This window comes from Branchiostoma floridae, chromosome 15 (assembly GCF_000003815.2).
Source record: "Branchiostoma floridae strain S238N-H82 chromosome 15, Bfl_VNyyK, whole genome shotgun sequence".
Taxonomy (NCBI): Eukaryota; Metazoa; Chordata; class Leptocardii; order Amphioxiformes; family Branchiostomatidae; genus Branchiostoma; species Branchiostoma floridae.
Window position 1 is genome coordinate 4,219,441 of NC_049993.1, and position 24,349 is coordinate 4,243,789.

Consider the following 24,349-nt stretch of genomic DNA (forward strand, 5'->3'; position numbering starts at 1 on the left):
TTCAAGGGTTTATTCACAAAAACTTCAAATGCTAAATTTGTGCCGATATAGACAAAATGTTAAACGTTGTTCATCAACTAGACAATGAAATAAATGTACTAGACTGCCATTTTTTTGTGTCAGTGACAAATCTGGTGTATTTGCACAGGACTATGTACAAGCTGGCCACATAAGGTCTCATTGATGTATTACTCTGCGAGTGGGTACCCTAAAAGAGATCCGAGCCAAAAATGAACGGCTGCACGGAGGCATGTTTTTAGCGGTGAGAAATTCCCTTTTAGCCAGCGGAACTGATCTCAAAAGTTAGATTGGTGAAAGCTTATTTGTAACTGAAGAAATTAGCAGGTAAAGTTTTGCAGCCGCGCGCTAGGTCGGAGGTACACAGTCGTGGGTTCTGAGTGTTGCGGTTGTACACTAGCAGCGAAAAAGTGCCTTTTGTGGGGATTGACTAATCGTAGTTTGTAATTGCTATAAAAAAAGTTCCTACGTATAGTTTACGTTGGCAATTTTTTCCCACGATATAGGGTAAATGTGCTTGACATAGAATGAAAAATCTGCTGAAATTTCACGTAGCTTCATTATAAACGCGCCCATTTAAACCACAAATTATAACATAGAAGTCTATGGAAAGAGGAAACTCATCAATGAGACCATAAGGGCATTCCAATGAGCCTGCCAGTAGATAGGCAGTCCCTGTCTTGTTATGTAAGGAACCACCTGTCATCACCTGTCACTACAGGACCACATTGTTATGACACCTCTCCCTCCTCACTCACTCACAGCTGGGACTGCTGTACATTATCATGTCCGTCTGACTCCAACAGGGCTTCCAACTTACCCCTCTAGCAAGATTGCATGTACAACCATGTAGGCCTTGACAAGAAATGTGCAAGAGTGCATATTGTGCCATTGAGTTGATCAGAAACAAGAAAGCTTCTGAAAAAAGCTGGCCGGTGCGTATTTTGGAAAAAGCCTGGATGTTAAACAAAATCACACGAAAAAAGAGTTTTTAAACATCGAATTACTGAATTGGGCTTTCCATTGTCTAACAAAGAAAAAAAAAAATTTAGCAAGTGGGGTTCAAACCTACGATCTACGGAAGATAGGTACCGTGCTGTAGACCGTTCGGCCACGCTGGCTCGATTATGCAATAGCACGTATAGAAGGGCTATTTGGTTAAAGTGACCGATCCATGCATCCATCCATGCATCCATGCAACCGCTTCTCCCGTCTCATAGCCGGTGCTATGCACCGGCAAAAAATATTGTAGAGTTGTTGAAAAATGATAACTTAAATGTGAAATCTGTTTTTTCTTAAATATTTACAATATTGTATAATCTTGAAATAAAGAAGACTCTCTCTTTTCAATTCTCTCTCTTTATACCCATCAATTCTGTATTGCGCTGTCCTTTTAAATTACCAAGTGGATACTAAAAAATTGGACACTAAAGCTATTTCAGATATGTATGCTGCTTTTCCAAACCAGTGTTTCATAGATGATCATGGTATATAGGATGGTATAGAAAAACAATGACTATCTTGGGCACTGCTCCAGTATTATCTTAAAAGGCTGGGAGGGACACCTTTCAGACTTTGATCTATGTTTTTCACAGCTTTGTGTCTTTCACTGGATCCCTCCCAATCTTCAATCTTACATGTTTGTAAAACCCAACACCAGTGCAGCCTTTGTTACTGTACTGCAGTAGCGTAAGAGTTGACAGAAGTCCACATGTCAGCCTGAACTTTATACTATAAACTGTTACTAGCACAAAGGCCAGTTTATTTCCTCAGTATTAGAGTTACAGGAAGGTCACTGAACCTGAGGTGACATGAGACAGCTGTGAGCTAAGACTACATGTATATATATATATATATCATTGTGCTATACAGTATTAGTATACTCTGTACTTTTTATGTAGAATGACAGTAAGACTATTTTCTATTAGTAAGTCTTTTCATAGTACATGTAGTTTATTTTTCAGTCTTCTGGAAGAAAAATTAGAAAAATAGTTTATGAACTATCAAGTTGATTGATGAAGTATTAACTTTCTGTGTGGAGGACAAGAAGTAAAATTGGCAAAGTTTGCAAAGGAGTGAGCCAAGGTGAGCCAGACATCTGTGACTTGTATACAACTAACAAATCTGGTCATGCCAAATCAGTGGTTTTTGGCAGTGTAGCTGTACAATTGCTTCAAGAGATTTATGTACTTCGTGTGCTTTCTTTCCTTCTCCAAAAACACTTTCTGATCTATTTTAAGACAAAGAGTACAGAGATTTTTCTTACTTCTCAATTTCTTGGAATTTGTGGTATGATATCTATTCTGATTTTTCACCCAACAATCTCTATATGGCTGCGGTATTTCTGTACTTAAATGTTTTTTTGTTTTTGTTTTTATTCTGTTTTCTTTAGCCAGGGTAGCCCAACTCAGTGTATCACACTGCTTTACAGTGGGGCCCTGGAAATGTATGTATTTTGTTTTTTCCGTTTACCAACAAACCAACATCAATAGGTAATTTTACGAGAATTAAAAACTTGAGAAATTCACAAATCAGCATCACTACTCACTACTCATGAGTGACTCTCTACTTATATAGATAAGAACAGATACGAATCATCTTTGTTCATGTAACTCTTTTCAGCATAAACTGTGATGTATCCAATCCTTTGGTTAGTCAGCCAATGACATCATGTCAATATGAGGTCATTGAAGTTGTCTTAAGAATCTAAAAAGCAAAAGTAAAAGAGGATTTCTCACAAATGATAGCTTATGAAGTCATCCTCACTGAGCGTAAAGATGACTCAACCCAAGAAAGTGATGTCTTCAGTACTGATGATTAAGATATAGTCATATCAGAGTGAGTCAGGCTTATGCTCTGTTACCTCTATGAAGGTTAGACATCCAGGTAATAAGATATGTCAAAAAGCACTTACTCAAAACAAGCAACTGGATATGATTTTGGAAATGGTACAAAATAATTGTTTTACTGTTTCCAAAATCATTTCCAGTTGCTCAAAAGTTAAAACTGCATTTTGGCTATCTTATGCTCTGTTGTCCTGACAGGGTAAGGGTACATAATTGTACAATTGTAGGAGATTAAATGTTTTGACTTAACATACAATATCAAGATTTTGATAGAAAAAGGAATCAAATCTCCATTCTTTACACAACACTCATGCCGTAGTTGTACAAACATTGAGTTTCTTATAAAGTAAAGTGTCAGATGAAGATTTAATAGGTTGGAATTGGGACAGTTTACAACAGCATTATCAGAGGAAATGATGGGATAGAACTTGTTGGTGCTGGAGCCTTGTCAATACATTGATAAAGCCAGCAAAATGGTCCTTCTGATAACTATATTGAAACACCAGAGAGTCAAAATCAAGAACAGCCTCAGAATTCTAACCCATTATCCATTCTGTCAATGTGTTAACCTTAGGTTGTCTTTCAGCTGTTTCCAATTGGGCTGACATATTTGTAACACTGTTGGAGTATGCATGGTCACAGGGAAGGGCAACCTTGGTGTCAGACTGTTTTGGAGACTGACACCAGCCCCCTCAAAAATGATATAATTCCAAGTCTTAGGGCTCAGGGGGCATTTGTGCTTTAAAATTCACAGTGGGCACATACAGTGCATTGTTGACAGAAAATCTGTATTGTTTGCATTGTGATTATTTTGTAGTAGAGAGTTCACAAACATAAAACCACAGATACTTCAAGATTTACATCTACCCTACAGTAGTATACTAATAGATAAATTAGGTTTGCTGGCAGTAAATGTATATGCACCAGTATTATGCACACTACATTTGCACCAAAGCTTGAAGGGAATTTTGCAATCGCACAATTCTAGGGCCTTGTAGTATACATGTATGACATTGATTGTATAGATTGATACATTGCCACTTATTATACTCACTTAATCATGGTTTGTGGCACACAAAATGGTGAGTATAGCCTGCACAAGTGGTAATCATTCTGACTGAGAAGAACTGAAGATGAAAGGGGATGGAAGGTTCAGACCAGGGTCACGTCTAATCCAGTTTCAGCTCCCACTATCAAGTTCAGCTCACACTGGCCATCTGATTTGTGTTTTCCTCATGTAAGAGGCTCATCTTTGGATTAATCTATGACCACCAAAATAGCAGCACATTTTTGGCACCACTTCAGTTGACATAAACCTGTTCCTCGTGTTCATGTCATTGGTCAAATTGCAGTGTTTTCTTTTTCCTTTACAAAATATGCACCTGTTGCTTGGTTTCAATTTGTTCAAAGTATGCCCTGGAGGGGGCCAATTGACTCCTATTTGGAAATTTTGATATGACAAGTGTCAGGTCATATTTCTCTTCCTGGCAGAAAGAAATGGCATTAGTGTCATCATCAGCTTATTGCTTAATGAGGTCATGAAAGTGCACAGTACGAAACAGGATATCATGATTTTGCTGTAGATCACTACCCAGAAGTAAGAAATGTTCAGATATTTATCACAATATTTTGGTATTGCTACATGTTCATCCTTTTTGCACTTTTCATTGTACTTTATAAGAAATTGTAAAGACGATAGTGAAAGGTGTGCTTCTCTGTTATCCAGGAGTGAGCCAGCTGGGTACATCTGTGTGGAGGTTCTAGGGGAGTTTGGGAATGTTTCGGAATGTATAGGAAGTTGTGTTTCTATTGAGTGCCAAAGGCTGGCCACATTTCTCTTTTATAGTAAAGACTAACAATAACAACACTTATTGCTTTAGTCTAAAAACATTTGCATCTAGAGGTCTGTACATGTGGTGACACAAAGCATAGTAAACTACATTGTACAGTTTCTAGACCTACATTGTAATCAAGGCAGAAAACTCTTAACCTTTTGGGAAGATACAAGACAATTCGGGTGGATATTATACAGCCTGTTGAGTGTTCCGGTAGTCACAGAAAAGGAATAAACATACAATGTACAGAACTCGGTTTGGTTGATTGGTTGGTTTAGCCTGGTATCCAGCCGTATTATAGCTCCCGAGTCTCTTCTCTCCTCTTCGTAATTGTGAAGAGGAGAGAAGAGACTCGGGAGCTATATTATGGCTGGATACCAGGCTATGGTTGGTTGGTAGATCAGGATGAAACTTTCAAAAAGTCCTTTTAACAATTTGAAGTATCTAAACATGTACACCAGGGAACATAAACACTGTGAACAGTGACGCACCCTTGAGAATATTGATGGACAGGTAGCCATGGAAGCAGTTAATGTCAATCACTGCAGACTCAATTCTTAAGATACACCATCAGGGAAGACAGTTTGATGAAAGGTCCTATGATGTGTTTATGGATATGGCTGGTGGTAGGTATCAAACCACAAGAGATAGTTGCAAGCTTAAGGATCCCCATCTGGTTAGGGAACTAACACAATGTATACAGAGACATTTCTGTACTCAGGGGCTGTATGTTGATATGATAATCTAATCTGTGAAGCTGATAGTGATAAGTCACCACCTGACTTTGGATATCAAAATGCAGCTGAATGTGTATTTCATTGAAGCCATGATAGAGGAACCTTTTTACAGGTTTGTCAACAAAAATGTTGGTGATTTTAATAAAGTTTAAAGTTTTTAAAGTTTAAATGTTGACTGTTGTATTAAGGTTCTTTAAGTCAGTATGTACAGAAAGTAGTCATTTCCTTACTTGTGCCGAGTGGACCAAGCTTGTTCAAACTTCTTTCGGCATGTCGACAATTGCAGAAATTACATCCCTATAGATCAAAGGAGGGGGGACTCGCAGTAATGTGTGCGATAAGCCGGCTGGCAGCGGAGTGGTACAGATAGGAAACACTCCTGTCAACAGTAGTTATAGCAGAACTGTGATCAGGCTGTCCATACACCCACAGGTCGCTCCGAAACATTCCTGTGGATTCCCCTGTTTGTACTACACGCGCGCCGAGGAGTAAGGTAGGGAGAACAAAGCGTGGGCTAAGCCGCATCTCAGACTGTAAGAAAATAAGTACCGCTTTTGATGTACCCCTGCCCTCTCCAGTGGACAAGCACTCCAGTCATGCTTTACAAGCTACACCAAACAATTAGGCTCTTAACCCCCTTGGAAAGCCAATAGTTAGTAAGGATGATAGCGGTGGAATGTTGGAATTCTCTACAGAAAAATGTGGAAGAAAAGTAAGAGGTTAAGTGCAGTCATTAGAGTAGGTCAATGGCTAGTTGTCCACAAGAAAAACGAAACCAAAGGATTCCATTCACAAAGAAAAGGGACAAGAAGCCCTTTTTATGAGATGCTCAATTATAGATAGTTGTCTGTCTATTGTAAAAAAAAAGTGTCAAAGGCTGGTGAAAGTTTCTGAATGCTCGTTTCAAAACGAGGAACATAAAGACAAAGTAATTAACTCACACAACTTTCTAAGACATAGTCCATTATAAAGCACAAACTTCATAGGACTCTCAATCAGGTTGAGAAGTAGAATTATTCTCTATTCCTTAATGGTCCATCCAATGAGCCAGTGTCTTGGCATTTCAGGGAATGACCAATATGTTCCTGACTCCCTGAGGACAATGTGTGCTGCACAGAAACATGTTTCATGCAGGTGAAACATGTGTATCCACTAGCCACACTAGTGACCCATGGTTCCTCCAGACATGTTAGTCCCCACTGGGAAATAAAACTTTTCATGGCCAGCTCCAAAAGCATTAGCTTTGAAACAGGGTTCTACCAATGTGTAATGGATGTGTACTAATCTTTTGAGGGCCGAATTCTCAAAAAAACCCACTTCAACCCTTTTAATTGGTCCCAGTCTAAACAGGATACAATGTACAAGATCTACAGCTTGTAGAGCAGGAGATAACCTTTTTTAAGTTATCAGGGAACAGGTCAGTTGTCCTGTTTGTCTTACCTGCGTCAAAAATGTTAGCTTTTTAAGAAGAAACAGAAGAAGGGCAACTTTGAAGTTACTAAATCAACAGGACAAGATGATTATCTGAAAGTACTAATTGCACTGCAGGTCTGAATGTGTTGTTTTTCTTTGCTAGCACAACAGAAAGGCGTTTTCTTCCTTAAGTGGAGGTGCGTGTATGTTTTGTCGAGTATGTTTTGTTTGCTGGAGAGAGTGTAAACACTGAACGTAGACATATCAGAGGGAGGCAGAAGTTGTTAATTACCTGTGAGGAGTTGTGAAACCTCGTTAAGCCTGGTCTGCAGGGTGGTGACAACCTCGTTAAGATGATCGACTGTCTGGCGTACACCTCTCAGCTGAATCAGCTCAAACTCGCTCATCACCACAACCTCCTCCAACTCTCGGTTCTTCCCTTTCAGACGCTCCAGCTCCAGGGTCTGGTTTAGGAGCTGGATCTCGAGGTTTTTCACTTTTACGTCTTGTTCAAGTGAACGGATCTCCATCATAGCTGTGGCGTTCACCATGTCCTTGTGCATGTTTGCGCTCCAGAGTTGTCGGTCTTCGCGGTACCGGCTAAACTGGTGCCGTAGACGGTTTGTCTTGTCCGACGTCTTCTTGACGTCTCTCTTCATCTCAGTCAGGATCTGGGCGGATGGCGAACTTTGGCAAGACGAGTCCCTCTCGTTTTTGGGCACCACAAATGTGTAGCTGCAGGCACCACTCTGAGCCTGTGTGTTACAGACCTGGGTGCACTGTTGACCCCTCAGTACATCCACTCTGTTCTGTGCCCGAGCACTGTTCTGTCCGACCAACAATAAAATATTGCTGAAGAGCACCACAACCTTGCACACAGCCAGCATGATGTCAGGTCCAGGCAATGCCACTGCCACCTTCTATCACAATGAAAAAGTCCGCCAAGATTTACCCCTTCAATCTCCTCTTCTGAGGTCGTGACTCACCACCCGGTGTGCGGTTAGAGACCCAGTGTTGGCCTGCCCTACTTGCCTGTGGAAGACCCTGCTGTTGTCCAGCCCCTTGTCCTGCCAGAACTAATTCCCTGGCACCATGTGGGGAGCTTGTCCTGGAATTGTGAACAAACAATTAGTAGTGGTTGAGTGGACAGCAGGTTAGTCACTCTCAGCCTGGCCCTGTTGACTCACTGTTTGATACAGGCTGGGCAAAATCATTTATCTGGTTGTCATACCAGGAAAATCTTTTCCGTGATCTTGGTGAGTGACTCAGCTGTGATTGATTTTGCTACCCTGAATGATGTTTTATTCTATGTTCATAGGACATAACAACCTATTTTATGATGATGATCTTCAACATCTTGTTAATGATATGCAAAGCAGGAAAGGTTTTTTAAAGGGATGAGAAACATCCCAACTTTGGAAGGAATAAAAAAATATGTCTTTCATAAAGTCAATTTGCCAAGACGTTTAAAAGGCTCTCTCCTATTATAGTGATATTCACTTGATAGATGCATGTATGCATTGATAGATAGAATTTGTGTTAAATCTTAAAGACTAAATGGGTTCTCGTTTCTGAAATTTTCAAAGTAAATAAACCCTGGCTGGTTTGTTGACTTCCCCTTTCTGTTGCTGTACGCTGGGTCTGAGTCAGCGTACCTTTAATGTGGTGGAGGCAGATTGCTACTTCCCTCACATCCTCCTGTTTGTTATTGATCTCAATCAGTTCCTTCCTCCTCTCTTCTGCTTACGCATCACATCACACCCACGTTTTCCACTGAAGAAAATAACTGATAATCTCTGATATATTCCTGTCTGAGCCAGCCATCCATGTGGTGATGATTGTTCCCCTGTTTCCCTGAGACCATGTCATTAAGGTAATGAGGAGAAGGGTTCCCCTAAAGCCTGGTCAGGGGTCGGTCCACTCATGCACCATTTCCTCCTATAACAGCCAATGAGGAGGAAGAACCTCTGTCCGACCATGACCTGTAGATTATAGCCTTGCCTAAAGCCCTGCTGTTCATCTCACCAAGATGTGCGTCATTCTCAATTCTGTAGGGAGGCTGCTGTAGCACTGGGCACTACTTAATACTGTAGTTCACTTTGTCTTCTCCGAGGTACCAAACTTTCACGGTCTGAGAAAATTTGACTTGTTCTCTGAACTAAATGTTCACGATAGCAGCAGGTGCGCATAAAAAAAGTCTGTGAATTATTTGTTATCTGTAATGATAAGTTCACGTTACAGTCGTCACAGTGAAAACCGTGAACAGTACAGTGAAAAAATCATGAATTACAGTATTCAGAAGTTGACAATATTTAAAACAGGACCACAAATACTATTATATCCCCTGTATAATATACTACACTATCATCACTTGAGTTTATACAAATGTAGATATTTTTTTCACCAAAGATCCAGCTTGTCAATTATCGCAAAAAGGAAACAAATGGAGGGAAATCAGTCATGAAATTTCTTATAAGGTTTTGGGTCATTCCTAAATATTTCAAGAGATTTGAAATTTGTCTAAATATGTAGCAAACTGGGAACTTTGTATGAAAGACTCTTTTAAGCCTTGTTCATGCCAACAGCTGCATCTTTTTCTTTTTCTTATCACCCAAAAAGTATCCTTATATGCTTAGATTGGTGCTGGTATGTGGTAGAGTGATAAGCTGAGGTGGTGACATTAATGCTTACAGAAGCTTTCCTGCGGCTTACACAAAATTGAGTAGAGATGGTTTAGTGCACAGTTTCACTTAGTTTATTGGAAACTGCCAAGAAGGAAAATTTTGGCACTGCTTTTGACATAAAGCAAAAGGGTTGGACAATGGCCATTATTTTGATGCAATATTGCTGAAATTCTAGCTGTTGGTACAAACTTGGTTTTACATGTACTGTATGTTCAAGCCTAAAGGTGCAAGCCAATGCCCAGCCCGGACACAAGTTCCCATTGAAGGGGCATGCAACAGGCGCATGCAGGTTTCTATGGCGCAATATTGTTTTGTGGCCCGTGAGGTAAATAGGAAATTGCAAATTTCATGCCCCCATTCTTGCCTCTGTAACTTCCTGAGCCAGGTAGGAATCTGGGCTAACTTGTTTTCCCAGTCTGCGTGCCAAGCCAAGATCAAACCCAGTCCGACCTTGATGCTGTTCCCTCTCTCCCTTTGAAATCTGCAAACTGGTCTGTAATTACTGGCTTATTTTCATCAGTAAAACATGCTGCCTACAGGGACCTCTAGGCTACAGGTAAAACTGCAGAGCTAAGTTTTTCAAGCAGCTCCTGTTACAGGTCTGGTCCCCTCTACAGCATAGACAAAGTGGTTCTTATGAGACTTCTGGCATTTCAATCCACCCCTTTGATATACAATGTGCATGTAGGCAGGTCCTGGCTTAGACTTGTTCAATTTGGCAAATCTTCTTGATATACATTTTTGTACATTGTAGCACTACATATAGTTTGTGACACGTGATTTCCTTGACTGGAGAAAATGTTTACCCCATGGCCCAGTTGTGCTTCAAGACAGTACAGTCTAGTTTTGTCTACAGAGTTTAAGTCATTAAACTTCAATTTGCATGCATCTTAGGAGGTCTCTTCAACCCTAGAACATGGCATGGCAGTTCAAAGAAATTGTTTCTTTAAAAAGGATATCACACAGTCAAGTTGAGTATTCCTTTCACTAAAGCAAATGCTTGCATGTTTCTTCTGTACTGGGTCCCAAGTCAATGTTTTCTTTCAAGCTCATTCCTTTTCTCAACATGGAAAAATGTGCTCAAGTTTGCATTTGGTCAATTGAGCTGAGGAGTTACAAGATTTCCCAAACACAAATGAACAAGGTCACACACATGAGGTATTGACTCTGTACTTGCACAATTCTCCCCCGTGTTGTAAAATTGCAAGCACCTTATGATTGATGCATGTTTTGCTCAGTCAAAACAGTACGCTTTAAGAAATCCATCTCAGTTCATCACAAGTACTTGTAATCCAGACTTGACCCTCCCCAAGCTGTGTAGAACCTCCGTCTCAAGCTTGGCCTAGGGTTGCTCTGTCCAAGTTATGCATTACTTTGCTTCTACATGCTTTTGATTATATGACCTGAAGTAGGCAATGTTATACCTCTGGCTGAGGTAATCATCCCTCCTCCTACATGTAGGTCTTTACTGAACCTCACTGGTCTCTGTGTCTCAGTCTTTGAACTCCCACATCTCCAACTCCCCCATTTTCTATCCCCCTCAGCTCCAGCCACTTGCAAGTGAGCAGTCTTCTCTGTTTTCAAATAAAGCTATGGCATCCAGACACAAAGAAATTCCTTGAAAAACTTTGTATACTTAGTTCACTCTATGTCTCAGCTCAATTAAGAGGACATGTTCTTATTCTCGTATACGTTGGTTTTATATTTGCGTTTACGTGTACTACGTTGATAGTTACAAGGAAACTTCCTTTCCTTATAAATGTTAAACTTTCCATTTTGCCAAGGTTTAATCTCTGAATCTTGCTCTAGTCTGAGAAACTTAAGTAACAGGAGATTTGTACCTTACCTTCTGAATGAAAGAGCCCTCAGTCTCAGCAAAGTTGCTTATCTCTGCTAGGTTCTGCTCCAGGCATGAAGTTCCTTGCCACAGTTGTTCAAGGTCCTAAATCCAGACAGCCTTGGTTCTGTGGCAGCCACACTCCCTGTGCTCTGTATAAAAGTGCCCCTGTGCCTGTAGTGCTCCCTGTGCTCAGTATAAAAGTGCCCCTGTGCCTGTAGTTCTCCCTGTGCTCAGTATAAAAGTGCCCCTGTGCGTGTAGTGCCTGCTGTTTTTGTGGTAAGACAGGTGCTCCACACAGCCCACAGAGAAGTGGTCCAACTCTGCTCACAGCACACACACTACTGACAGGGGCTTCCTCTGACATATGGATGTTATTATAGGGCCTGGCAGGTACTGTAAACATGGGGACTGAACAGTAGTCTTTTGTATGGGGGTGCAGGTGCCTCCTTATTGGAGCCATAATGTATGATCCCTCTCACCTTACCAGGTGGGCAAGGATCAACAAAGTTTGGGGTAGATTTAAATAAAAACTCAGGCTCTTCCCATCAAAGTTTACTATCCCTCGGCACCTACACTGTCATTTTTCTATTATATTACAAACAAGGCAGGGTCATTAAAGGTCATCTGATCACCAGTGTTAACATATATTTATAATGTACTGTCCCTCGTTTTCACAAAAAAAGGCTGCTGGAACAGTCCATTGGAAATGGCAATGGAAATATTTTTCTTCTTTGGGAATATATGACCTTGCATCAATAACAATGATTTGAAATTGCCAATTTCTCCCCAGCTGTAGTGTAGTATATATGTAGCCTTTGATATGAATCTTGGGCATTATTGTATTGTGTACATCCCTGGAGCATTTTTCACCCCTCCACAGGCAATGGTGGTCTCTCCCTCAACATTTTCAGTATGCTGACAGTTTTAATAACGAATCCACATTAGTTATGTTCTATGAGGTCTTTCATCAGGTGCTGATCTTGGTAATGGCATCCTTCCCCACCTTTCACTGTAGGGTATATATCTTGTAACCTAGCTTCAGTGTGACAGGGTCGTTTCATGTATAAAATGTGATTAAACCAGTCTCTAGACAACAGTGTAAAGCTATAGCTGATTGCACTAGTTGATTGATATGGTGTCCAATAAAGGGTTGAACCATACACATATGTCACTTTTCTTAGTTGAAGGTCTGGACATTTCTACATGTAACATTGATTTATCTATTAACTAACATTGGTTAGATTTCATTTGTGCATGATATAATCTGTATATCATTTCGCCAGGATGAAAGAAGGGCATTTATACCAAACACTGCTTGTGGATATGAACAATTGAATATTACAATCACCAGAGCTGGTACATCCAAGGAGGTTGAAAAGAGGAACCTCCTTGGTACATTAGACCACTATTGCACAACTGGCACTTTTGTCTCTGGAAAAGTTGTCAGAGTTTTGGTTTGTGTGAATACACAGTTTATACAATACAGGATGAGTTTCTAGGATTAAGATGTGGAGACTGGACATGTATAAGCAGACACTGCTTCAAACAAATCAGTCCCATCTCTTGCTGTCTGTCTGGAGTGAGATGGACAGGCAATTAGTCCTGTGGGCTGGTCATCTAAATCAGCCCACCAGTCTGGCAGGGGACCAAGCAACCTCTGAGTCTGCTCATGGCCTCAAATATTCCTGTCCGTCTGGTTTAAATTATGGCCACTCAAAGTGGGACAGTAGCAAAAGGACAGGTGCATATTATTGCCCCAGATAGACATCCAACTTGTAAGCCCTCTCATCTTGTTTTTCAGGCATAGAATTACTCAATGTCCACTGGCAAGTAACTTGAGAAAAATTTTTGCAATACCCCACATGGAGTGATGTTTTTCTCTCCTTTTTTCTTATACTGTTCTCTATTGAGACTCACAACTTTATACGTATAGAAATGTCTGTCATATGCAACAAGAAATTTCCAAAGTGAGAAGATAGAGCAGGTATTCAACAAACTTTGAAGACTTGAAATGTGGATGCACCAGTAAGAGATGTAGAGACATTTATCTTTTTATAGTTACATCTTTGGCAGTTTGTAACTGGAGCGAGAAATCAGTTCTCCTCCCAGTGGATTAACACTAAATAAATACCCCAGGCAGGCATGCAGGAAGAGTTTCCTCATTGCACATGTGATATGAGGCTGTAAATCTTTTCCTCTGGACCAGGGTTGTAGCCAGCACCTGTCCTTCAGTCCTTTGAAGGAATTTTGCAGCTGGGGACTGAAAAAAGTTTTCCCCATTCCGTCCTCTGGGACAGACAAAAATTGATATGTAAAGATATAAGATAAACTGAAACCCATGTGTTCTTCTATACCCAAACAGATGCCATTGAACAGCTTACTCTACAAGCAAAATTTGCCTCAAAATGCAGGAAATAGTATTTCAGAGGGTCTAGGTTTCAAAATTTTCTGGGACCCAGACCCCCTAGAAATGACGCGCAACACCACGCCATGACTTCGGTGCTCGATAGGATTCCCATCCAAAATCGAGGGAACTGAAAATGATTTCAGGCTGGCTACAACCCTGCTCTGGACTCTGAGTTGAGTCTTGACTGTCTAATGTTAAACCATAGGCGCTAGGCCAAGGAATTCTTGTTGATTCGCCCGTACACTATCGTTCTGTGCCGAGTTGCCGGGTTGGAAAGTACTGGGGATTACCCGAAGGTCGGGGAAGTCGGCGAAGCCGACCAATCAGCGTTGGAGTTTCTGCACCCGAAGGTCGGCGAAGCCGACCAATCGGCGTAGCCGATTGTGAGCGCGGCGAATTTAAACTTAGGGGGAAGGCGGCGCAAAGGATGACGGGAAATGCTCGCGCTAAGGATGACGGGAGCATCTGACGAGGTACTTCCGGATAGGCGGTAAACGGCGCACTCATGTTACCGCGGCTGACAGCGCGCGCGGTAGGGTTCCTGTTACTCAACAAAAACTCATTGGCCTACCGCCCATGGTTAAACTGTGAAGTAATCCTGCAAAGAGTGACTTATGGGTGATGGGTGAAGGGCAGAAGTCTTCTTCCATTGAGGGAGAGAGTTCATTTTGACTTGACAATGTGCATCCAGGCCTTAATTTGCTAAGCTCCCAATTTGAAGACATATGTAGCCTGCCAAATCTAGTCCTGAATACTGTAAAATGCATTTAAGTTCACAGGGATTTAATTTCATGGAAGTGGATTAAAATTGGGTGTTTGCGGTGGGTTTTGAGTTCCCAGTAGCACCATCTCATTGTAACAGTGGTGTTTAAATACTGCCTATCGTCCTTGCCCAAGGGCACTAGTGCTTTTGTGGCGACAGCGATAGCAGTCGTGATTTGTGATCCGGCTGCCCGGGTTCGGCGCGGGTTCGAATCCCGGGAGTCGGGATGTTGTTTCTTTCTGTTCTACTCGCCCCTCTGGTTGTTTCACTGGTTCCCATGCCGACCCTGTGAGTAACAGGCTAGCGGATGTGCCACACAGGGATGTCGAACTCGGAGATTTGAGGACGAATCTTGAAGAAAAGGGGGAGTAGTGTAACAGTTGTGTTTAAATACTGCCTATCGTCCTTGCCCAAGGGCACTAGTGCTTTTGTGGCGACAGCGATAGCAGTCGTGATTTGTGATCCGGCTGCCCGGGTTCGGCGCGGGTTCGAATCCCGGGAGTCGGGATGTTGTTTCTTTCTGTTCTACTCGCCCCTCTGGTTGTTTCATCATGAACAAGTTTCTGCATTTACGGTTTCTGTACCTCTGCCTGTTGCTACATTAATTATGCTAAAATCTACCTCAGCCTAAGCCCTGACTCTAATCCTTACCTTTATACTACTGGATGTGTAAATCTGCCTAAGGCTGGATCTCGATTAGACTTTTGAGAGAAACTACCCAGAAGGTTGACCAACGATCCCTAGCCTGGTTACCAAACCCCAGCCCGATCTCAAGTATCTATCGTGCAGGGACACAAAAGATATTTTTGAGGTTGGGGTATGGTATCCAGGCTAAACGATCCCCAGAGGCAGGCTTTAGAAGGTTTCCATCAGTTCAATGTCCATGGATGCCCTGAGGCTGAAGCTTTTGAGCTCCCCCACCGTTTCCAAGTAGCCCCATCCTGGAGATCCCCACACAGCTGGGACTGCTCACTTCCTGATGATTACAGGGAGATAATCTAGGATTAGCTTCAAGCTGTGGATGTTGGTGGGAAGCCTTTGGGGGATCATCTTGTGGGAATTAAGCTAAGGTATTTGAGAACTTTTTTGCAAGATGTAGCCTCATGTACATTTGTTGCCTTACATGTATCTTCATGGGTTTTCGAAGTTTGAAATATTGTACTGCCAATTATAAACAAAATTTGATTTTTTTCTGAGCAGTGTTGGGATTCAATTGTATAATAAAGTCACTTGCCTCTTATATATACGCAATGGCTTGTGCAGTTTTCATGCAATAGTGTTTCTCCTTATGTGGACATTTCCACAGATAAACCTTATAAGGCCATAGTGATCTCTCCTGGGTTTCTATATATTAGAAGGTAGGCAAATCCCTCTCCTCTTGGCTTCCATGTTGGTACAGTCCACTTTGAAGTTAGATGATTCCACCTGTATGTCTCAGACCTTTATAAAATATATACTGTTTATTAATTAGACAATAACAGATATAAACTTGACCTTGATGGTCTTTCTTCTCAATTATACATCAGATTTCCTTTTTGAAGTGACTTAAATTTTCCTTTTCTGTACAATTGAACCCATCTTATTACACGTATATTGCAATGTATGATTGAACCATATACTGCTACACATATTGAATATTGTGTAGGTCACATTGATGACCATACTTATTGCCATGTTTATGAATAAGGTAGGAATGTTTGAGATAAGGACTCATATGTTTCCAGGAATCAATCCAATTCGTCCTTGCTGAGTTCCTTCCTCCTTTGTCCTGGAGGCTGGCACTGTAGAGCTACACAAAACAGACCTCCCACATACTAAGTACACTTGTATGGGCTATTAATAGACTTCAGACTGAATGATTTGTCCATTATAATGATTATTGCACCTCCTGAGGTGGCTGATGACATCAGCTTCTGAGCTGGTTACCATAGTGATGTGGGTGCTTCATTACTCCCATTTCAGAACCTGGGGAATGGTAAACAGTAACATTTAACTCCCTACTGGATGTACGTACCATAACTAAAAGATCATGCCTCGGAGTCCACATTATGGTATCTTTTTGTCAATCATTACTTACCATCCCAGGGAGATCATCTATTTAAAGCTATGTTATGTGCATGTTCAGGTGGCTTTTAAACTTAGTCCAGAACATGATGATTGTGCCATAGTTTTTTTATAAGTGAGGAAGGGGACAATCTCCAATCTGTTAACCATCATTGTAAGAAATCAATTTTGCGTGTCCTAAGAAACATATCCAGCACTTACTCCACTCAAGACACTATGAACATGCACTCATTTAAGCTGTTGTTACTGAAGCTGTTGTCACTCTATGCTCTACCCAAGAGTAAAGAGGGCATTGACCAGGTTATATACACAGCCATGGGGAAGGGTTCATCAACCTCTCTTCCTCCTATTTCCTCCTTGTGCTTTGTGCCCAATCTGTCCATTTCCTGGACTCCTGGCTGACTCCTTGTCTGCTCCATGGAGGCCTCAAGTTAGTCATGGGTCAGCCCTGTTTGCTACTGTATCAGTGTGCATGGGGAGGGGGATGATAGTGTGCTGCTACCCTTTTAATGTAATGTCCGAGCAGATGTTTGAAAGATTGTCACTTTTTCCACGTGTTACCCAGCACCAAGATAGCCTGAGTACCATCCTCCAAATTGACCACTGGCTCAATACTTTTGCTATCACTACGGAGGATGGTACTCTGGCTAGCACCAAGAGGCAATGAAATAAGAGACATTAAACAAGGACAACAACAACAACAATAACAACATCAAATTTGTAAGAAAAGATCAGTAAGAGAACAATGTGATAGTCATGATCATCCATCCCAACATCTGCTTGGAGATTATTACTGTCAGATTCTTACAAAGACATCAAGACATCAAGTAGAACTTTACTCCAGAAGTTCTAAAGAATGTAGAGACTCCATGCCCTTCCAGCCTTTAGAGAGGGCCCCCAAGGGGGGGTACCGACAACGCTCTACGCTAAATTCGGGAGGGCCGGCTACGTAATACGCTAAATTATGGACACTTTATTACGCTCTACGCTAAATTACGAAATTTCATCATGCATTATGCCAACATTTATTGTCTTTTGGCTGAACTCCGCCAACGGCAGAGCATGTGAAGATGAGATCTAAACAAAACTGATAATTCCATCAATAAGATTAAAACTTAACTTCTAAAGACGTCTTGCTGGCCAAAGGCGGCGACAGCAAATTTCTCATGTGACGTAATTTTCAGCACTTGTAGCACCGAAAGCGGAGGCGCGACAATCCTAGGGCGTCCGGGGGCATGCTCCCCCGGGAATCTTGTGAAATCCTGACCCTCTGAAATGCCATTTTATGCATTTTGAAGGGCAAATTTTGCTCACAGACTAAGCTAAGTTAAATAGCATCCAATTAGATGGCAACGCCGCCAAACATCATTTTCAGATTTTGAGTTTTTTCATTTTATTTTTTACTTGATGTTAGTATTATTTATATCTTTCTTAATTTTGTATTTCGCTAAGTTAAGTTATGTCTATGTCTTTGTATATATATATAGTGGTGGCGTGAATATAAGTTCCCAACTTGAGTGCGCCACCACTATGTCTGTCTTTTATGTCTTATTTGTCTGAATAAAAAATAAAAAAAAAGATTTCGAGTGCCGAAAGCACGAACAGTCGAACTGTCGCAAGGTAGGTACGGGAAAATTTGGAAATTTTTACCCTCTGAAACACCATTTCCTGCATTTTGAGGGACAACTTTTGCTGGCAGACCATATGCTCAATGTAATGACATTTCTGTCAGAGAAAAGTCTTTGAGGGCGACGAGCGCCGGAGAGTCGTGAGCGCCGGAGGCCCAAGCCTTGGCAAGGGCCGCCCGGCGCCCGGAGAAAAACTGAAATCTCGACCCTCTGAAATGCCATTTCCTGCATTTAAGGGGCACATTTTGCTTGTTAACTAAGCTATATAGCTAAGGTCGATACTAGTTGGGGGACAACGCTCCCGCAACATATTTTCACCATGTCCAGTGCCAAAGTGTTGAGCCATAGCAAGGAATGTCCGGCGAAATTTTGAAATCTGGACCCTTTGAAACGCAATTTCCAGCATTTTCGCGGGTCAAATTTGCCGGTAGACTAGTTAAGTTTAATGAAACTTTGATTACGCTTGACGAAAAATTAATATGAATTACGTTTTTCGGTAAAATGCGGTTAGCTTCTACGTAATACGTTAAATTAAAGGGGCCAATATCGCTCGACGCAAAATGCACCGATTACGCTCTACGTTGAATTCGAGCGGTCCCGCTACGTAGTACGTAGAATTAAAACCGCCGATTACGCTCTACGGAAAAGGGCTTTGGGGCCCCCTTTAGACACCCGAGTTAGTCATGGTTCAGTACTGTTTACTACAGCCAATTTCCCTCAGGTGTGACCTTGGGTTTAGAGCCAGCTCCATCCCTGGCCTGAGTTTCCAAAGGTCAGGAAACATCTGTCATCAGTAAATCCACAACACCTTTCCATAATCTTGTAATGTAAGTGGGCTGTCTACTAAAAGACCAAGGTCATAAAAGTCGGAAACTTTGCAATGTCTAATCATCAACTTTGGTATTTTTGCTTCAATGCCTGGCCATAATGCCAGACGCGAGCATGGGTGGATTTGTCACATAGTGTGTATGAGTGTCTGTGTGTACGTATTATCATGATAAATCCTTAGATCTATGATATATAGACCAAGTGCATGTCTGCGGTATCAGGTTGAGATAGCAATGTTGGGTCAGATGCAGCTGGTTAGAGAAACTATGTAAGATGGGGTGGGGGGTTTGGGGCAGCAGACAGCCTGTAATCAAGTACAGCCGGCCAGAGGATACAAGTTTTCTCAAAAGACAATAAAAAGGAGTTTTACAATGTAAATATAGCATGAAAGAATGTCTACAAATGATATAAAATAGAGGAATAGGGCTGGGTATCGGTACAGCGTACTGGTACAAAAACCGTTTTTTCTTATTGGACCGGTCCAGAAAAACCGGACCTGAAAAAATTAGGCAGACCGGATGTTGGACCGATTAGAAAATTAACAAATTATTTTATCAGGCATTCAAACGATTGCAGGTGGAAGAAAATATGAAGAGTGAAGTATAGTAGAGTTTATAGTAATTTCAACGAAGTTTTACAGCCAATCGTATGTAGGTGCAGTTAGTGTTGTAGGATTTAAAACCGCCATTTTAAGTCTAATACTCCACAAAACAGATTTCTTTGTAGTGAAATGGACCATTGGTATGAGTCATACTGCATCAGGTTCAGGTTCAGGTCCGGACCTGGACCTGATCCTTTGGACCTGAACCGGACCTGGACCTGAATTTTCTGTACCGGTACCCACCCCTATAGAGGAATGAGTTGGTCTTATAAATTCAAGCAATAGTGCTGTTTTAAAGCTCTTAATCTATAGATGTACATTTGTAAGCAAAACTAAGCAACAGTTGACCAGGTATGGTAATGTAGGTGCTACCCTCTCAGCCGATCATGACAATGCAGGAAATGTAGTGATGCCGAAGGACACAGGAGGAAGTGATGAACTGTTTGCTGTCTCAGCCCAGTTGTGAATATTCCTCCCTCACATCCTTATCACACTTCCTCCACTTCCCTTTCCATCTTAGCCGATGCTTTTCCTGACATCATGGTTGCTATGGGAACACCACAGTTGTTTATGCTTGCATCTTGTGAGTCACCTTCAAGACTGGAGGAGGACATACTGTAAATGCAGAAATCTTCGCCTTGGTTTAATGTTCGCGGTTTTCGCGGTGGTCGCTTCACCACGATCTTAAAACTACCGTGAACATTTTTCCATGGCAGTAAGAGATTACAGTGCATGGTGCTACTGCAAACTTAATACCACTGTGAAAAGTCCTTTTTCCCGCTACCGCGAAATTAAATCCCTGCAAACTTAAATACATTTACAGTATAATGTCCTGATAGTCAAGCAGATGTTTGCAGGTAAACCATAACAGTTTTGTAGCTGTCATGTTTTTCTGATTCTTCTGAGAAATTGGACAGTGGAAGATGTGATGATTTTTCCTCAATACATGTACTTAGTGATGAATATCCTACTTGTAGACCAACAGGAATGACAGCTGTTACTTTTCTTCCAAAGTTTTCCATAAATGTCCAGAGGAGCTTGACATTGACCACAAGGCCATGACCATGAAACCTTTGAACTTGCCCTTGGTATTCTAATATTTCCCATAACAGGAAAGAACCCGTTTACACTGTATATTCCCCAAATGTTTGTGTGTTTACATCACAAAAAAGGGATGTGGCATCGTGAGACATTTGTTGTTGGAAACCTTATCATTGACCTTCACCTGGGCCCTGAGGGACCTTTTAGTTTTCTGAAATCTTAATTAATGTTGCCCTTAATATACATGCCTGGGGTTCTTCTTCCTGTCACCTATGGTTTTCAGAACCTACACAGGACAGAGGTACAAACAGGTGCAGGTGGAAACTACTATTATTATTTTATAGTTACAACAATCTTATGTATCCTAACATTTCTGCTTGTTTTCTATGAATAAAATCTAGAAGAAACAACAAAAAGAAATTTCATTTGCCATCCAGCTTTCACAATGTGAAGCTACATGTACAATGTACATCATGTAAAAAAATCATAGACTGCCAATGGTCCTATCCCCTTTTGTTCTGTGTCATGATAGCACCGTTGATTTGTTCTGGGTTCGGTAATTGGTCCTATTAGTATTATGAGTCATGTTTCCAATTTCTTTGAATTGAAAAGAACCCCCATGTGTCCAGTAAGGGTATAGATATTTATACATGGTTTGGGTGGTCAGAAATCAAAATATTTTACATTAAGATGTGCTACACTATAATATGTGTAGGAGTATGATTTAAATGTCTGCCAGTTGGCAGAGATTTATAATAGGAATTTATTTCAAAGCAATACTGATTGTTTATTCTAACAGCTTAGAAATGTAGGAAGGAATAGCAAAACAAAGAAAGAAAGAAACAAAAAGAAAGGACTTTTTGGGTGTAATCAAGCTTCTTTGCTTCAATTTGATGATGCAGACACTTATCCAGTAGTAAGTACACTGGTTTGACCCGTTTCCAAAATCATATCCAGTTGCTTGAGTACCCCTGGGTAATTGCTATTTGGTGTAGGTATCACTGGTCTTTGATCCAGACTGTGCATAATCTTTTCCCTCTATTTGAAAAAATAACACATCATGAAAGCATCTTTGCAATGCAGCTCCTGTTTTCAATGGTAGAACCAACACTTCAAAGGCATGAGTGCAGGTGCATCTGGCCAGGGTGCTAAAGCAGGCCTAATGTGTTGTTGACACTAGTTAGAGGATCAAACATTGAGCCGCTGAACAGGATATTGTTTTGTAATGTGGATAGAATCCTTTTGACCTCCTGGACAACATGCATGACCTTGTGGCAAGTATATTGGTCTGGTCAGTCTCAAGGCAAGGTGTAACTCATCCTCGGCTGTTATTGGGATGTGTGTGTCCTACCTGCAGTTTTAGTGAATCCTGCATGGTGGTGCTGCTGTGCTGTCTGATATCAGGCTCCTGTCATGTACAGTGGAAGCCGCTTAATTGCACACCCAATTTGCCAGCGAATTCCGTGCAATTATCCGGCGTGTGCGATAATACGGAGTTGGTCATTTGGACCGCATCACCACGGTCGGAGGGGCCGAGAGGTGGTATTGGAGGTAGTACAACGCACAGTTTATTTACGCGTTACAGTTACAGTGCTGTACCTGTTGTGCTCCGGGCGTCATGTACATGTCTTCACAAAACATCGTACTGCAATGCACTTGAAATCGAAACTAAAAGAAAGTTACTGTATATGTTATATAGCTGCCTGATCACGAAACTAAAGCACTGCATGCGCACCGCCGAGGCGAGTGTTTAATATGTCCGTCTGTAGGCCCCGAGTCGCTGTGTTGTTTCCGACTGGCTGCCAAGAACATAAAACCACTGCATAAGTATTTCCCCGCTACCCTAATTACAGTAATTAGACAATGGACAGATATAGAACAGTTTTTATTGAGTATGTCACAGCAAGTTGTCTGCCAAATCGTAATGCGGGTTTTGACGACCTTTAGCGGTCGGGCGTCTCTTCATGGTGCCGACGCCACAATATCGCTTTCTTTTGACCCCAATAACAATTTCATACATGTTGTCAGTATAGCGACTTCACAAAGGCCGTTTTCGGCTTATTTGTACCGTATCTGACGATTTTTAGCACGCATTTTCAGTCAATTTGCTGACGGTGTTTGACAAATTTTCGTGCAATTATCCGGCGTTGGTGATTTTTTGTCGTGCAGATAAGCGAAGTCACTAACAATGGAGTGAATGGGAGACGGTCTGGGATTTTTGGATTCCGTGCAATTACCCGAAGTGTGCGTTTATCCGAGGTGCAATTAACTGGCTTCCACTGTAGTAAAGGCTCAAAGCAGAGCCTGGAATGTAATCATAGGATTTTCAGACTGCCTTGTTTTTGCTGAGAGAAAGAAAATTTTACATCCTATTTTCCCTATATGATTTTGAGGGCAAATATCACTCAGTGTTGCTTCAGTAATTGCATTAATTAAGTTTTAATGTTAACATCACCTCTCATAATTCTGCCAGATACCATAATACCGCCATATGAAAAAAATATCTGAATTTAAGTGATTAAAAGAAATGTAACAATGCAGCATTAGTAGTCCAGAGGTACACACACAGTCGGGCCGCGTAGCACAGTGGTAGTGTATTCGGCCCGTGACTGAGAGGTCGCCGGTTCGAATCCGCCTGCCGTGTTGCCGGTCTTGTGCCCTTGGGAAAGGCACTTTACACGACTTTCCTCACTTTACTCAAGTGAAAAATGAGTCGTCCCTCGGATCGGACGTTAAATGGAGGTCCCGTGTATTGGGAGAGTCACACCCCATGCACGTTAAAGAACCCCCACACGTGCGATGGTGCGGTGTGCGTTGGTGCAAATCCTTCTGTCGGGAGTTGGTGATTCACTTCAAAATCACCCCGGATGGAGGCCTGGCGAACCTCTGTCTCGTATCAGCCACATGGTGATCTACGTCATTCACCCAGACGGGTGTGACACCCCGTAAGGGGCGGTTTAACCCGTCGTGCGCGAACATGTGCGAACATGTACAGGGTTAGCCCTTGATAATAGCCTACGGCTAGTTGGGCAACCCTGGCTGTTTGTAAACAGCTGAACAAATAAATACACACACTTAAGATATTTATGTGTTCTATATGACAATCTTCAAAATGCCTCTAAGATAATGTGGCAGTATTTAATGGCACCTGGTGGAATTATGAGAGTTGAGGTTACCTGTAGAAAATCCATACATAAAAGACATACAAAGCAAAAAAATATGCTCATTCAAACCAGTCAAAGACGGCAAAGTTTTATTCAAGAGCCTTTATTTAATGTGCCTCAATAACTCAGTGTATTACTTGTGTGAAAATAGTTTCAGTCCAACATATATTTGCTATGAAGTTAAAAGACTCACAGGTCATTTCCACTTTTGGATATATTGAGTATCATACACAAATATCACAACATCTGCACTGTAGGATTTTGTGGATTTATTTGTACAAGTTAGGGTGAGCCATAATTCTTATATAATGATATTGGGAATATTGTCTGTGATTGTCAGATACAGCATACTAGTACTGTCTTCCAGCCATGTATGACCTGCAGAGGGCGTGGTTGACAGTTTTCTTTCTATATCCGACAAACTTCTTCCCATTACAGGGCTCGAAATACTGGGTGCATGTGCACCCAGGTGCACCTAAA

The 24,349-nt window shown here is 41.5% G+C and overlaps 2 protein-coding genes across 3 annotated transcripts in view; one reads left to right on the forward strand and one right to left on the reverse strand.

The window, feature by feature from the left end:
* LOC118431759 (angiopoietin-4-like) overlaps positions 1 to 11,737 on the reverse strand; it is a 20,840-nt gene extending 9,103 nt beyond the window's left edge. Inside the window, exons 1-2 of one of the 2 annotated variants that reach the window (XM_035843062.1) lie at positions 11,380 to 11,737; positions 7,142 to 7,957 (exon numbers count right to left, since the gene is read on the reverse strand). In XM_035843062.1, the coding sequence (XP_035698955.1) occupies positions 7,142 to 7,736 (595 nt within the window). In that variant the 5' untranslated portion in view covers positions 7,737 to 7,957; positions 11,380 to 11,737. Of the gene's footprint in view, positions 1 to 7,141; positions 7,958 to 11,374 lie in introns of both variants that reach the window. The other variant, XM_035843063.1, reaches the window with a different exon arrangement.
* The window catches only part of LOC118431760 (probable dimethyladenosine transferase), a 56,635-nt gene that overhangs the window by 20,044 nt on the left and 12,242 nt on the right, over positions 1 to 24,349 (forward strand). The window lies entirely within an intron of this gene.